At 43.9% G+C, this 16,333-nt stretch overlaps 1 protein-coding gene and 1 pseudogene across 6 annotated transcripts in view; one reads left to right on the top strand and one right to left on the bottom strand.

Moving 5' to 3' along the window:
* Positions 1-15,523, top strand: part of PPP2R2B (protein phosphatase 2 regulatory subunit Bbeta) — a gene marked incomplete at both ends in the record, with an annotated part of 465,894 nt that extends 450,371 nt beyond the window's left edge. For all 5 annotated transcript variants that reach the window (XM_082836001.1, XM_082835999.1, XM_082836000.1 and 2 more), the window contains 3 exons: positions 5,338-5,507; positions 12,535-12,626; positions 15,244-15,523. In XM_082836001.1, coding sequence (XP_082692127.1) covers positions 5,338-5,507; positions 12,535-12,626; positions 15,244-15,523 — 542 coding nt within the window. The remainder of the gene's footprint in view (positions 1-5,337; positions 5,508-12,534; positions 12,627-15,243) is intronic.
* On the bottom strand, positions 885-1,356 carry LOC309959890 (nuclear cap-binding protein subunit 2-like; annotated as a pseudogene). Its single transcript has one exon. The product of its transcript is annotated as a nuclear cap-binding protein subunit 2-like (transcript).
* Positions 15,524-16,333: the final 810 nt, after the last annotated feature.

The raw sequence follows: 16,333 nt of genomic DNA on the forward strand, positions 1-16,333 counted from the left end.
TCAATCCCCAAGATCAGTTTGAAAATGAAAAAAAATAGGTCTGCTGGCTCTCACATCAACCTTCATCATGTCAAGGCAATGGTTTAACTCACATCTCCTGATATTTCCTCCCCATTTCCTACTGACAGCATCCCCCCTTGCCCTTAGAGTAGTAGAGGTTCCCTGTAATACAGATCCTTGGTCTTTTTAGCGTTAGCTAAAACACGTATTTTGAAAACTGTGTTTAGTAAATACCCTTCTAGTCCTGACCTAATTTCCTGATATATAAAGCACATAAGAGGTGGTGTCCCCTGCGACTGTCTAATGCTTACCAACTATTTAGGAAGTTCCCTTCACTCTTTAAGTTTGCCTTTAGAGATTAAAATTCAACATAGAAAAACAATCAGTTATCAAACATCTATTCCTAATTTAGAGTAAAGCTACATTACATAGCAAAACTCCACTTATTAAACTCTATCTCATGCAAACTTAAAATTTTAAAAATAGTAATTCCAGGCCCCAAGGTAGACCATGAACCTACTTAGATGCAAACATGGTAAACACTCAAAAAAATTTTTTTTAAATCTTCCTAAAAGAAGTGTGTTTTTGGCTTATCAACATTATTCATGAAGTCTGTTGCTAAGGAACACAATGTTTGACCTGGTAACAGAAATCATTCTGGTAATCTGACACATGACTAAGATGCTAAGACCATAGAATTAAAGGCATTCTTTTGGTTTCTGTCCTTTAATAATTTTTAAGTGGAAAACCATGAAGAGGCTTCCAGCTCAGTAGAGACATTGATTAAAACTAGGTAAAAATGGGCAGGTTTGCAGACCTTGGGTAACGCACCTCAAATTCAATAGGCCAAAGGAGTGTGTTTTTCATGACGGGGTTCTCACCACTCACAGGTTTTGGGCCAGTTTTCCATAGCCTCCTCTCCCAGCATCATAGTCCTGACGATACTCATCTCGTACATGGCCTCCAGAACGCCCACGGCCATACTGCCTGCCCCCCTTAAAGCCTGTGTCCCAGTCTGTGCGAATGATCCGGTCATCCAGACGCATTCCATTTAGGTACCACGTGGCATTTTCTGTATCTGCTCTTGAACAGTGCTCCACAAAGCAGAACCCACATGCTGTTTTCTTCATTTTATCCAGGCACATGACGATTTTCTCTCTGTCACCACTTTTGCTGAAGAGTTCATAGATTTGTTCTTCAGTTGTGTATAAGAGGAAAGATTTCCAACATGTGGTGTACAGCTTTCCTTCAGTAGTTAATTTTTCCTGTTCTTCACTGTCACCCCGGCAGTGCTGGTCCTGGTACTGGCTCAGCTCGACATAGGAGTCACTGCACCTTCAGGAAGCCACCCGACATAGTGCACAATGTGGCCGAGGAGGCCACCACTGTGAGAATCTTCTCTTGTGATTTGATGACTAACTTGAGTGTTGTGCTTGGATTCCTTTTTTCTTTTTTGTGTGTGTATCTATTGTAGATTTTTGGTTTGTAGTTACCATAAGGTTTTGATATAGCAGTCTATATTTAAACAAGATTGTTTTAAGATGCTGCTCTTTTAATTTCAAATGCATTTCCAATATCCTGCATTTGTACTCTCCTCTTCTTACGCTTGCTGGTTTTGATATCACATTTGTATGTGGATGATTTCCTACCTTTACCAGTGAGCTTTTCCATTGGTAATTTTCTTGTTTCTACTTGTGGCCTTTTCTTTTCTACCTAGAGAAGTTCCGTTAGCATTTGTTGCAAAGCTAGTCTGGTGGTGCTGAATTCTCTCAGCGTTTGCTTGTCTGTAAAGCTTTTGATTTCTCTGTCGAATCTGAATGAGAGCCTTGCTGGGTAGAGTATTCTTGGTTGTAGGTTCTTCCCTTTCATCACTTTAAATATATCGTGCCACTCCCTTGTGGCCTGAAGAGTTTCTGCTGAGAAGTCAGCTGATAACCTTATGGGAGTTCCCTTGTTTGTTATTTGTTGCTTTTAATACTTTTTCTTTGCCTTTAATTTTTGTCAGTTTGATTACCATGTGCCTCGGCGTGTTCTTCCTTGGGTTTATCCTGCCTGGGATTCTCTGCACTTCCTGGACTTGCATGACTGTTTCCTTCCCCATGTTAGGGAAGTTTTCAGCTATTATCTCTTCAAATATTTTTGCAGGTCGTTTCTCTCTCTCTTCTCCTTCTGGGACCCCTATAATGTGAATGTTGGGGTGTTTAATGTCCCAGAGGTCTCTCAGACTGTCTCTATTTCTTTTCATTCTTTTTTCTTTATTCTGTTCTGTGCCAGTGATTTCCACCATTCTGTCTTCCAGCTCACTTATCCGTTCTTCTGCCTCACTTATTCTGCTATTTATTCCTTCTATTGTATTTTTTATTTTAGTTATTGTATTGTTCATCTCTGTTTGCTTGTTCTTTAGTTATCCTAGGCCTTTGTTAAACATTTCTTGTATCTTTTCGATATGTGCCTCCATTCTTTTTCTGAGATCTTGGATCGTCTTCAGTATCATTACTCTTTTCTAGGTAGGTTGTCCATCTCCACTTTTAGTTGTTCTTGTAGGTTTTTATCTTGGTCCTTCATCTGGAACATAATCCTCTGCTGTCTCATTTTGTCTAACTTTCTGTGATTGCAGTTTCTTTTCCGCAGGCTGCAGGGCTGTGGTTCTTATTGCTTCTGCTGTCTGCCCCCTGGTGGATGAGGCTGTCTGAGAGGCTTGTGCAGGTGTCCTGGTGCAGGTCCCGCTGGTGGACAGAGACATGTCAGGGGGTGTGTTTAGCAAGCAGCTGTGTGCTCAGGAAGACTTTAAGCTGCCTGTATGCTGATGGGCGTGGCTGTGTTCCTGCCATGTTGGTTGTTTGGCATGAGGCATCCCAGCACTGGAGCCTAAAGGCTGTTGGGTGGTCTTGGTGAGAAAATGGTGGCCTCTGGGAGGGCTCACACCAATGAGTACTCCCCAGAACTACCACCACCAGTGTCTTTGTCCCTGCAGTGAGCCACAGCTGCCCCCCACCTCTGCAGGAGACCCTCCAATACTAGCAGGTGAGTCTGGCTTAGGCTTTTATGAAGGCACCGCTTTTTCCCCCGGGTCCTGGTGCACACAAGAGTGGGGTTTCTGTGCCCTCCAAGAGGGGAGTTTCTGTTTCCCCCAGTCCTGTGGAATTCCTGTGGTCAAACCCTACTGACCCTCAAAGCCAGATTCTTTGGGGCTCCTCCTTCTGTTGCCAGACCCCCGGGCTGGGGAGGTTGATGTGGGGCTCAGAACTTTCACTCCTGTGGCAGAATTTCTGTAGTAAAATTATTTTCCAGTTTGTGGGTCCCCCACCCAGCAGGTATGGAGCTTCATCTTACTGCGGCTGTGCTCCTCCTACTGTCTTGTTGTGGCTTCTTCTTTGTCTTCGGATGAAGGATATCTTTTTTGATAGGTTCCCTCATTTTTTGGTTGATGGTTGTTCTGCAGTTAGTTGTGATCTTGGTGTTTTTGTAAGAAGAGATGAGCTCACATCCTTCTTCTCCACCATCTTGTCTCCCCTATAGATTTTCTACACAGAATTTGATAATGACTCTGTGAGTGTGTTGAACGGGCAGGAAAGAGGAAGCCTTGGGGGATGAGTTACTCAGTAACCTGAAGACTGATGTTTGGTTCAGCCTAAAATTGTGATAGAAACGCTTACTAAGTGGAACCATACTCAATTGCCATTATTGTAGGCCAAAAATAATTAAATGTAGGCAAATATGTATAGCTCAACATCATACATGCTAAGCACCCAGAAGGCAAAGATTTCATTAATTTATCTGGCTTTGGTTCCGCTCAAGCAACAACTATTTATTCAATATTTATGTGCAAGAGTCTCAGTACAAAGATGAGAAAAGACACCCTGCCTTCAAGAAGCTCACATTCCTAGTTGAGATAAGCCACGGATTATTAAATGCTAATGTGAGAAATGATGCTTTCATTGGGAGAATACCTGAGCAAATGCTAAGTGAACAGGCCAGACCAAGTGTGATCATTTGGGGCTAAAATAACATGTAAAAGATGAGACATGTGAATCAAGCAAAATATGACACAATGACGGAGGAACGATCAGGCAGGGCATAAAGATGGGAAACATCAAGATGTATTTTGCACAACCAGTTTGAACAAGAGGAGTTCAAAAACAAGGTTAGAAAGATGAATTAAGGCAGCTTACAATAAGCTTCAGTGTCTTTTATTCCTGTAAGTGCTTTTTACTCCTGTGAGTGGAAATCAGCTGAATCTGTTGAATGAAATAATAAGCAGCTAGATACCAGCGCAAATGGAAAATATATACAAAAGACGTTGTAGCCAGAGTTTACCTATGCAACTGAGGCACAGAAAAGTTAAGTAACTGGCCCAAGGCCACACAACTAGCCAAGGGTAGTCTGACCTTAAGCCCAAGGCAGTCTGGCAGCAAAGTCCCACTGTTAAGCACCATGATCCAAGAGATACGTATACATAGGTCCACACAAATCTTGTGTTTATTCATAATAGCCAAAAAGTAGAAACAACCCAAGTGCCCATCAACTGATGAATGGATAGACAAAATGTAATATAGCCATACAATGGAGTATTATTCAGCCATAAAAAGGAATGAATCATGCCACAACATGGATGAAACTTGAGAACATTACGCTAAGGGAAGGAAGCCAGTCACCAAAAAAGAATATATATATAGCGAGAGAGAGAGGGAGGGAGAATGATTCCATTTGTGTGACATTTCTAGAATAGGCAATTTCATAAAACACGAAAATAGATTAGTGGTTGCCTAGGGCTGCAGGAGTAGGTAATGGGGAGTAACTGCTAATGGGAATGGAGTTGTTTTGGGTTTTTTACAGGGGATGAGGTAATGAAAATGTCCTAAATTTAGACTTTGTTTATGGTTGCATGATTATGCTAAAAAAAAAAAAACCCACCAAACTATAAAATTTAGATGAGTAAATTTTATGGTATGTGAATTATATCTCAAAAAATGGCATAAACAAAATTTTTAAGTGTGTAAGATGACTACAGATTATAGTATATGCAGTGACACCCAGGAACCATGGGGAAAAGTGAAATAGTCAGATACATAGACCTGGAGCTTGTGAACCGTCAGTGCCAGATCTGTGGATGTGACAAGTCAAGTCCCATGGGAGTCCTTCCATGAGAAACAAAATATGGAAACCAGTGACAGCTTGTTCTGCTGCCAGGGAGCTGACAGTTCTGTTAGCAACTTATATTCTACAGATTCCAGCCCTACTCCAGGTTAGACTGCTGGCTTTCGAGCTGGCCCAAACACGTTAGCATCAGCTGATAAGAATGTACTAAATTTCTTTTGTTTTGCTTTTGTTCTGCAGTTTTTGAAGAGCCGGAAGATCCAAGCAACAGGTCGTTTTTCTCTGAAATCATCTCTTCGATTTCGGATGTGAAGTTCAGCCACAGTGGGAGGTATATCATGACCAGAGACTATCTGACGGTCAAAGTGTGGGATCTCAACATGGAAAACCGCCCCATCGAGACTTACCAGGTACAGACCACCACCCACTAATACGTAGATTGGGCACTTCTTCAAGGGTTCCAAATCAGCCCCTGCCTGCAAAGGCTTACAAAGCAGAAGGATAAAAGACATGTTGAGCCAGTTAAACATCCAGAACTAGCAGGTAGACAGCTCAGTGTAAGTCTGGATAGATCTAGCCTAGAGGAAAGGTCAAGAACCATGCCCTGAGGTCCCAGTGTTTACAGGCTGGGAAGAGGAAATGGATTTGGCAAGAGAGACTGGAGAAAGTGCCAGTGAGGTAGGACGGAAACTGAGAGGAGTCCTGGAAGCCAAGTGAATCGAGGAGGAAGACGTCACCAACTGCTGTATGCTGTTGCTGAATCAGGGAAGGACTGAGAAATGGCCAATTGGACTTAGTAACATGGAGATGGTCAGGCACCTTAATGAAAGAGTTGTAGGTGAAGTGGTAGGGATGAATGTCTGACTGGAGTGGGTTCAAGAGAGACTGTAACTAGAGGACGGGAAACGTAGTGAAATTTTTTTGAATTAATTTATCTTTGGCTGCTTTGGGTCTTCGTTGCTTTCTCTACTTTCTCTAGTTGCGGTGGCTTCTCTTTTTGCGGAGCACGGGCTCTAGGCGCGCGGGCTCAGTAGTTGTGGCATGCAGGCTCTAGAGTGCAGGCTCAGTAGTTGCGGCGCACGGGCTTAGTTGCTCTGTGGTATGTGGGGTCTTCCCGGACCAGGGCTCGAACCTGTGTCCCCTGCATTGACAGGCAGATTCTTAACCACTGCACCACCAGGGAAGCCCTGTAGTGAAATTTTGAAAGAGATTTTGTTCTGAAGAGGAATAGAGAAATGGGGTAGTAGCTGGAATGGAATGCAGGATTGAGGAAGTCATCACAGCTTGTTTTATGCTGATAGGAGTAAGCCCGTAGAGAGGGAGATAATTAATTGAAGCAGTCAGCTTCTCAAGGGAATAGATTCCACTGCAGAATTGGACTTAGATGAGGTGGGCAACTCATCCGTCAAAGGAAAGAGTAAATAGCTACAGATGCGGTAGGTTTGTCACTTTTGTGATGGGAACATACAGATGGTTTCTTCTTATTGCTTCTATTTCCCAGTAAAATTTTCCAGTAAAATTAGAAGCAAGGTCATTAGCTGAGTGAGAAGGAAGAGAGTGAATTGACTAGGGCAGTATGGTAGGGTTGCTCAGGGATCCACTTGAGGTTTATATTATTGATTTAAAGTGAGACTAATCTGTGTGATTGTGTGTTTTTTCCAGCCACATTCACCTGCTTGGTACAGGTAAGGAAGAGCAGAAAGTTAGATTTAACCAGTGATGGGGGTTTTGCCAAGGGAGTACAATGGAAGGAGGGAGAAAAGCAAGTTCCTTGAAGGTATCTATTAAGGGAGTGATTGATTGATTGGAATGATGGATGGCTGAATCTAAGGTTGGTTATAAGGGGAATGAAGAATTGATAGAATCAAGATACTAAAGGGCATGAACTAAAATGATAGGAAGTAGCAAGAGTGATACTTACTAAATAAACACATACAGTTATAGTAATGACAAGGCTCATAATATGACCCAGAAAGCAAAGGACAAAACGCACTGAAAATGATGAGGCCACGTAACTGAGAGTCCAGAGTATTCGAATCGCTAAGAATGATGGCAGGGATGGCGATGGAAGAGAGACTGAGGCGCTAGAGGGGCTGAGAACTGTTGACGACTGTAAGAAGGATGGGTGGCAGGAAGTCATGTTGGATGGCATGACTTAGAAGGAGCTGAGGACCCAAGACAGGAATGATGATTGTCCTGAGCAGCACAGAGCCCACTCACCTTGGCACACGAGGGCAGAAGTCCAGCCGTCACGTGAGTGGCCTCAGGAGAAGCAGGAAACGTTGAGAGAGGAGGTTGAGGACACCGAGGACTTTGATGGCTGACCGTGAAGCTGTAAAAGAGATTTGGGGGCCAGAATTGAAGACCACAGATGCGGTCGAGGTAGTTTGGTTACCCCTGTGTGTTTGCGTTCTCATTGTCCCCCACATGCTGCCCTCAGGCTCCCGCTCACAGCCCTCATCTTCAGCACAGGGCTAGAGCAGACAGGAGTGCCCCCTTCAGCTGTGCAGTCAAGCCATCTGGTGTTACATCCCTTAGTACGAAAGTGATGGCAGTGGGAACTAGAACCTGACAGGGGTGTGGCCTGCTGCAGAGCCGCGCTTAGAGAAATGTAGATTAGGCTACACAGTGGGGAGAGTAATTACTACTTTTATTTTAGGAAAAGAAAGACTTTTAGAACAAAGCTAGCTAGCTGTGACATGAAGTCATCAGCATTTTAAGATCATGCTTCTCAAATCGTGTTTACCTAGTAGTAGATGTAGACATCTTCTTTGTAGAACCCTGAGGAAGAGCTCTCATAGCCCATTATTGAAATTCAGTACTACAAAAATTATTTTAGATGACATATTTCAAAGCAATTTAGTTAAGGTTATATACCGTATCAGATGGTAATATAGTATATCAAAGATGGTAAGCAAACCGAGTAAGTATCTGGAACACTGTTGAAAAAGATTGTAAGGACTGGTCCAGTGGGGAAGGAATTCCATCATCAATTACTACTGCCTTCCCTGGGCAGGGAGACAGGTGATACTCTTGTATCTTCATACATCCATCAACTGATCTCAAGCATGTTTCTGGGAATAAGAAGCTGTAGACTTAAGTATGATGAGCTATGTTCATGTTTTCCTATAGAACAGGGGTTGACAGACTGACCTGTGGAGCCAAATACAGCCACACCTGATCATTTACCTATTATCTATGGCTGTTTTCATGCCACAACGGCAGAGTTGGGTCGTCGTGACAGAAACCATATGGCTCCCAAAGCCTAAAATATTTACTGTGTGATCCTTTCCAGGAAAAGTTTGTCAACCCCTGAAACAGAAGAACAAACCAACAGAGTTTAATCGTGCTAGGCCTCACAGTGGTCTATCAACTATACAATAGCAGGCTCCCACAAGTACATGATTTGAGAACCACTGTGTTGGGAGACTCGGCTTAGTGTCAAGGAGGCCATCCCCAAGCTCATAGGAACATAGCATAGAAACACTTTTTGCAACATGAAGAGAGAAGCATCAAATAGGACCACGAGTCTTAAGTTTCCCCTTACTCTGCTCTCTAGATGTTTGTTTCTCATGTCGGTATCTTACCTTTTTCTCTCCTCTGATGGAAAGAAGTCTATCTTCTCTGCCTAAGATTTTTCTTTTTTTTACAACAGAATATATACGCAACATACCTTCATAGTGTAATAGATCATCTTTTCCTGTAGAGGCCCTCAGTTGGAGGTAGTCAGGAACTTCCCAGAACTGCTCCATCCTGTTGGTAGGAATGTAAACAGGTACAGCCACTATGGAGAACAGTCTGAAGGTTCCTTAAAAAACTAAAAATAGAGTTACCATGTGATCTGTCAATCCCACTCTCGGGAATATATCCAGAGAAAACATGCACCCCAATGTTCACTGCAGCACTATTTACAATAGCCAAGACATGGAAGTGACCTAAATGTCCATCATCATCTGTCGATGATGAATGGATAAAGAAGATGTGATACATATATATAATGGAATATCAATAAGCCTAAAAACGAATGAAATAATGCCATTTGCAGCAACATGGATGGACCTAGGGATTATCATACTAAGTAAGTTAGAAAGAGAAAGACAAATATCATATGATATCACTTCTATGGGGAATTTAAACTATGACACAAATGAACTTATCTACAAAACAGAAACAGACTCCAGAGAACAGACCTGTGGTTGCTAGGGGGGAGAGGGAGTGGGGGAGGGATGGATTGAGAGTTTGGGATTGACATATACACAGTACTATATATAAGATAGATAACCAGCACGGACCTACTGTCTATATAGCACAGGGAACTCTACTCAATATCATGTAATAACCTATATGTGAAAAGAATCTGAAAAAACAATTTTATATATATATATATATATATATATATATATATATATGTGTGTGTGTGTGTGTGTGTGTGTGTGTGTGTATAATGGAATCACTGTGCTATACACCTGAAGTTAACACAACAGACATTTTAAATCAGCTAAACTTACCAAAAAAAAAGATGGTGCATCAAATAAATAAGAAGTTTCAGGAAAATAATGAAAAAAAAAAAAGTGCTCCATAACAGATGATAAGAGGAAGAAGTAGGGGGAGATAAGATTGAAAATAGGATCGATTTTGCCTGTCTTTTTCCTCCAAAAAGTAGGAGATCTGGAGTACGAGGATAATAAATTTGGCTCCCATTGCCCACTGCACTAATTCCATCTTGACATCCTTCCCCTTCAGAAGCCCCACTCCTCTTCCTCTTCTCCCTCTATTACACAGAACTTGGAAGCAAGCCAATGATAAAATCAAGAAGAGGCAAGAATCAGGCTTGCTTTCTAGAAAAGAGACAGATTCTTGAGGTCAGGGTCCTCCAACCATCAGAAGAAAAGTTCGACCGCCAATTTATGCCCTTACCTCCACCATCACTTTCTTCCAAGGAAATAGTCTGTGCTGATTTGGGAGAGGGGGAATTATAGTCAAGACCAGGGTTAGGCAAACCATGACTCAGAGGCCAATCCTGTCTGCCACCTATCTTTGTAAATAAAGTTTTATTGGAACACAACTCCCACTCTTTTGTCTATATATTATAGCTGCTTTTGCATAGCAAGGGTAGAGTTGGGTGGTTGCTATATGGCCCACAAAGTATAATTATTTACTATCTGGGCCTTTATAGAAAAAGTTTGTCAAGACCTGGAATCAGCTCTCTTTGTCCCAGGACTCTCTTCTGCTTTGCTCAAGGATTCTTAATGATAACTAGAGATCTTCAACAAGCAGAAATGGCCCTACAAACAAAATCGCCTTCCAGATCAGATCTGAGCCTCTTCCAATATGCACAAAAGGTGGAGGAAGGGAAGGACAATGACTTAATTTATAGCAGAGTTCCCAAGCTCAAGACACAAGCCTCGCCCTTACATCCCATTACCTAACAAAGCCAAAAGCCCAGCTGCAGATGGATTCTCTTGTCACTATAGCATTGAAGCAGATACCCTGACAAGGCCCAGAACTGTTTGGGAACGAGAGAGTAAAGGTGGAAGAAATTAATTTGCAGACTTAGAAATCCTTACACTGTCCAAATAACTCAGAGAGCTTTTCAAATACCCAGAACATCTAATGGAACAAGGAATGAATCTGACCTCATTCCTCTGCCCAGTGCTAAGCACACAGCTGAGCCTCTGAGCTCAGCATCCAACAGAACTCTGGGGTCAAGGGAGGAGAGGGGCCTAGGCTGCAGGAAAAGGGAGAGTGAACCATCCCTGTCCATCTAAACAAAGTCAAACAGTGCTTTTCATAACGTCCCTCTGCCTTCACCCAATTTTAGCTCCCTCTTGGCCTCACCTCAGTTCCCAGCTCCTGTCTAGGACTGAGACCCCACGTTAAGGCGAGGCCAATGGGGCAGAGCCAGTGGGAGGTAGATTGCTAGAGAAGGCAAGAGTGCGTGTGCGCTCCAGAACCCAGATCCCGGGTTCCCTTCCCATTCTGTCATTTCCTTTCCTGTGTGATCTCGGACAAATTGTGTCATACCCGGTACTTCATCCTCTGTTAAAGCGAAGAGAATGACAACACCTACGTCCTAAGATGATGTTAGAGATGAAATAAGATTCTATGGATAGAGCGCCTGGCTAATAATAACAAGCTGGCGTATTATGCATGCCTGTTATAATTACCAGTCCCTATGACAGAGCTCAGGAAGAATTCAAAATTGCACCCAGATTACTACCCTCCAAGCCGTAATCCTCAGCCTATTTGCCATCTTCACCTGAGTTGCTGAATGCAGCTGGAGAAAAACACCCAACCATGCTGACCAGATGCATTTAAAATTCACATCCAACAACTTCAAGCGGCCCTCGGTGCCTTCCAGAAACCCTGCACTGTTTCCCAACTACCTCCCTCCCCTTCCTCACTCTCAGCTGATAACCTTGCTTCTTATTTCACTGAAAAATAGACACAGGAGAAAACTGCTGTATACTCCAGGGCTGCGCCATGCACATCACATCAGAGTCTACCGGACGAGCTCCCTTGGCATAGACATCTCCAAATTATAGATCCCAAAAGTGAACATGGCTTGCTCAAGAGAAAGATGCAGGAGCCCTCTTTGACTCCTGTTTTTCCTCTCCACACTTCACAGTGGATCCATCCCCAACTCCCATCAGCTCTCCTTCCAAACATGTCGAGAATCCGACCACCTCCCACCACCGCCCGCTCGGATCCAAGCCGTCATCTATCACCCAGGTTACACCTAGCCTCCCTGCCTTTGGCCCTGCAGGCTTACACTCTTTCACGACACAGCAGGCTCAGCATCCTTTCTGTGAAGCCTGTTCACATCACTCAGAGTAAGGGGCCTACGGGAACTGGTGAGCACACGCTGAGACCTCCACACTCTGCACCTTCTGCCACCATCTCAGGTGAACCCTTGACTACTCACCTGTATAAAATAATACTCCCACTCCCTTTTGCCATGTTTTTTCCTCTATATTTTTATCACCATCTAAACTATCTTATATACTTACTTGGTTATACAGTCTCTTCCCCAACACTGGGAGGAAAGCACCCCAGGGGTATTCTGTTCACGGGTCTCTCCCAACCACACAGCAGGCATTCAAGAAATATTTGTCGAATAAAAGGCTGGAATGAACGGTGTCCTCTAAATCAGCTTAGAAAATGGGGCTCTCCCGCTTAATGGGCCCTGCTCTATGCCACCATCTATGTAAGCAAGTTTGTTTAATCCACACTGGCCGTGTAAGCAGCTCACCAACTCATCTTAATGTGCCAAGGCCGAAAAGGGCCACATCTGGGTTCAGATCCGAGCCCATCTGATTCAAGCCACATTTACGCTGAAAATTAACAGCTCACCTCCAAAGAGGAGCTTCACACAGAGAAATCGTTTTTAAAAATAATAACACCCTCTTAATGTGTCCTCCCCCCCCCCCCAACCAGGTTCACGACTACCTCCGCAGCAAGCTGTGCTCCCTCTACGAAAATGACTGCATTTTTGATAAATTTGAATGTGTGTGGAATGGGTCAGACAGGTAAGAAAGGCCTGTGTGGCTGGGGACTTTCCAAAGGTGGTCCCTCTCCTCGCGAAGGCCCTGGGCTGTGTATCCTAAGCGGGATGCAACCAAAGGGAGCTCAAAATCGAGGCCTGGCAGAAACGCACCGTGTGGACCACTGGATGACCCTTGAGGCAGGCCTGGAAAGGAGGGAGGGATGAGTGACACCCTTGACTCCTCTTTCAGGACTGGCTCAGGTGACCGCTTAACCTCAAGAAAATCCTGCCTCGTACACAGAAGACACTCCCAGAGCTGGGTCGACATGGCTAAGATGAAGCTCCACCAGCACATTTCCAGCATGAATAGTTCAGATGACTGCAGAGTGTGCTTTCTAGATGGAAAATGATTCCTCGAAGCTGCCAGGATAGACCTGGCCAAAGGCCCTGGTGGTTCATTAACCGAATTCTACTTGGCCTCGTTTATCACATGTCCTGAAAGTGATTTATGACTGTTTTAAGGCCTTTGATTTCAACAGTACTTCCTATTACCTCCCCATAGTTTCTTTCTGGTTTGACAAATATTACAGATGACCCTCTGATTTCCAGGAGAAGCGAGCACAGGCTACCAGGGGCTGTTCCTCGATGAAGGCGGTACCAACAGTAGTGCTCGGAAGCGGGGAAATTCTATCACGGCAAAGCGCTCGGAGAGTCGAGCTCTTAGTGAGCGCAGGCTCTCCCTCTGTGATGCTTGTTGGGCTTTTTTTTGTCAGTGATCCAAAATCAGCCTTCCACTTAGGCCTGGAAGGAATCACCACGTGGCAGAGGACGTGCCCAGTTGGTAGAGGGCAGAGGGCAACGGTGACATATTAACAAAGGCCCTCGAGGGGAAAAGAAGCTAGCCCAGCCCTATTATTTTATTTATTTTCATTTACAACTGTCATTTATTCATTGTTTATTAAGAATAGGGTTTTTTTTTTTTTTTAATATTTGTGGTTGTTATGGTTCCAGTTTCCCTCCTATCTTAACCGAGATTCAAAAACTGTACTTACTAGGTACTTTCACACACATCATGGTTTTTAATCCCGACCACAATCTATCAAGATTGTTTTCACCATCCCCATTTTCCAGCTGAGGAAGCGGAGGCTCAGCCAGGTCAAGGAATCTGCCCAAACTCATGACCTAGTAAGCAGTAGAGACAAGAGGAAGAGTTTGAATCCTAAAATCAACATGCTTTCCACCACATTACAATTTCTCTCCATAACTGAGAAAATGTTATTCTTGGTCCAGATAAGGTTGAGATTATTTTCCCAGAAAAGACTTTCTCTTACTGTTTAAAAACAAGTCGGGTCGGGCTTCCCTGGTGGTGCAGTGGTTGAGAGTCCGCCTGCCGATGCAGGGGACGTGGATTCGTGCCCCGGTCCGGGAAGATCCCACATGCCGCGGAGCGGCTGGGCCCGTGAGCCATGGCCGCTGAGCCTGCGCGTCCGGAGCCTTTGTTCTGCAACGGGAGAGGCCCGCGTACTGCAAAAAAAAAAAAAAAAAAAAAAAAAACAAGTCGGGTCATGGTGAGGGAAGCAAAGGTCAGTGCATGGGAAGCAGTGAGGCCAAGTGGCTGCTGAATGCTTGTGCCCCAGAGTCAGGCAGATGTGGGCTGGAGAACTGACTTGGCTACTTATTAGATGTGTGACACTGTACAAGTCACTCACTTTTCCTCCTGTGTAAATCCCTTACATGGGATGAAGGAAGAGTAAATGAAGTCTGGGGTAAAGCACTCAGCACCCTGCCTGATGAGGTTGTAATAGCTCGCTCTGCATTCTTCCATCCTAACCATCCAGTCAGAGCCTCACCCACAAACAAGGCCATGCCCACCTCCCCAGGGGACAGCCACAGTGGGACGTTACTTGGTATCTTTCCCTCAGCCTGTCATCTTGTCCAAACCGTCACCATTAAAGAGTCAGTCCATTGCTTCTGGAAGGCTCTGGCATTCACTGCTCTCTTAATCAATTGTAGATATGCCTGAGAATGGATAACTCTTGTAGAAAGGTAGGAACCATCTGTCAGTCCCCTCAAAGGCTTACTTCCTTATCCTACATCCTTTCAGAATTGAATTTTTGTTTACTCCCTTCCCGAGTGAGACCATGATGGCATCTAATTTTTTGGAAAAGGCTGAATTTAGATCTAGTTCTTAGCAGGGGGAGGAAACATGCTGGTATGTGTGCTGTACTGCCAGCATCCCTCCTGCACTGCTGATGCAAGAAAGCCTTAGCGGCCGGGCAACACAGAATCCCTCCTACTGTAACTGTGCTTTAAATGTACACAATACAAGGACGGTTGTTCTCAGTGTTCCTACTCTCATAACTTCCCTCCAGCCTCAGAATCCTGATGTGAGGGAGGTGGGCTGGGATCATTAAAACCACTGGACTCATTTATGGAGCCCAAGAACCAAAAGGAATCTATTGGTAAATAACAAGCAGGGTTATCACGATCCTTCACCCAGCCAAAGAGTTTGTTGCTCTTAGTGATTCCAGCTCAACAGTCACACTACAAAGCCTGTTGCAGTTTTGGGTCTCTTGTTTGTTTCTCGTGTGGTGCTGTTTGCTCTAGAAAGCCTTTGTCTGTAGCGCTCAGTCACTCCCTTTTTCCTCTCTGCCTTGCAGTGTCATCATGACGGGCTCCTACAACAACTTCTTCAGGATGTTTGACCGAAACACCAAGCGCGATGTCACCCTTGAGGCCTCGAGGGAAAACAGCAAACCCCGAGCTATCCTAAAACCGCGCAAAGTGTGCGTGGGGGGCAAGCGGAGAAAAGACGAGATCAGTGTCGACAGTCTGGACTTTAGCAAAAAGATCTTGCATACAGCTTGGCATCCTTCAGAAAATATTATAGCAGTGGCGGCTACAAATAACCTATATATATTCCAGGACAAGGTTAACTAGGAGGACAAGTTATTGCTTAATAATCTCACATACTGAGTACTAGTCAAACACGTTTTTAAATGTTTCTTTGGGTGTTCATTTGATGCATCGACTCTAATTTCCCTCTGCAGGAAACAAATGGAATAGAAGTCCATGGAGTCCAACCTTCCCAAATCCCCAGTTCTAAGAAATTTTGTCAAACCCAACAGGTTCTGGGACACTTCTGTTTAGAATTGAGAGCTGCCAGCTAACAGTAATTCTTCCATAGCTGACTTGAATTTCTGATGCTTTTATTGCCCCGTTTTCTCTGGTGGGTCCAATGTTTTGTTTCTAGGTGTCTGCTGAGATAAAATGAGGTTGTCTGTAGTATTTAAAGAGAAAAGAAAGAGATACTTTTTTTTTTAATTAAGCAACTCCATTTGATGATTGAAAAAAAAGTCAACGAAAAATAAACACCGTTTACTCTACTCTTAGAGAAATTCTCCTTGTTTTGTGAAAAATCGGAACCAGTCAGCATCTCCTGCCCCTACGGCACTTTTTTTTTTTTTCCATTTTCCATTTTCTTTTTCACAATTTCATTTGAACCAGAGATTTATTTCACAAGGCTGCAGAGAGGATGCAGAATGGGAAGGGAAAAGGGCCACACCAACACTGCTATATTCTTTTCTTGTAAGCGCCATAGAAACAGCCCGAGAATTTGGCTAGGAAACACCATGACTGCTTCAGGGGACATAAAGAGAACACTTTGCTTCTCAGCGTTAACTTGGCAAGGCCGTGTGCGGCCAGATTCCATCTGCTGCTTCGTTACTCTTGCTTTTTTTTGTTTTAAAT

The sequence above is a fragment of the Leucopleurus acutus genome, assembly GCF_964270905.1.
Source record: "Leucopleurus acutus genome assembly, chromosome: 3".
NCBI lineage: Eukaryota > Metazoa > Chordata > Mammalia > Artiodactyla > Delphinidae > Leucopleurus > Leucopleurus acutus.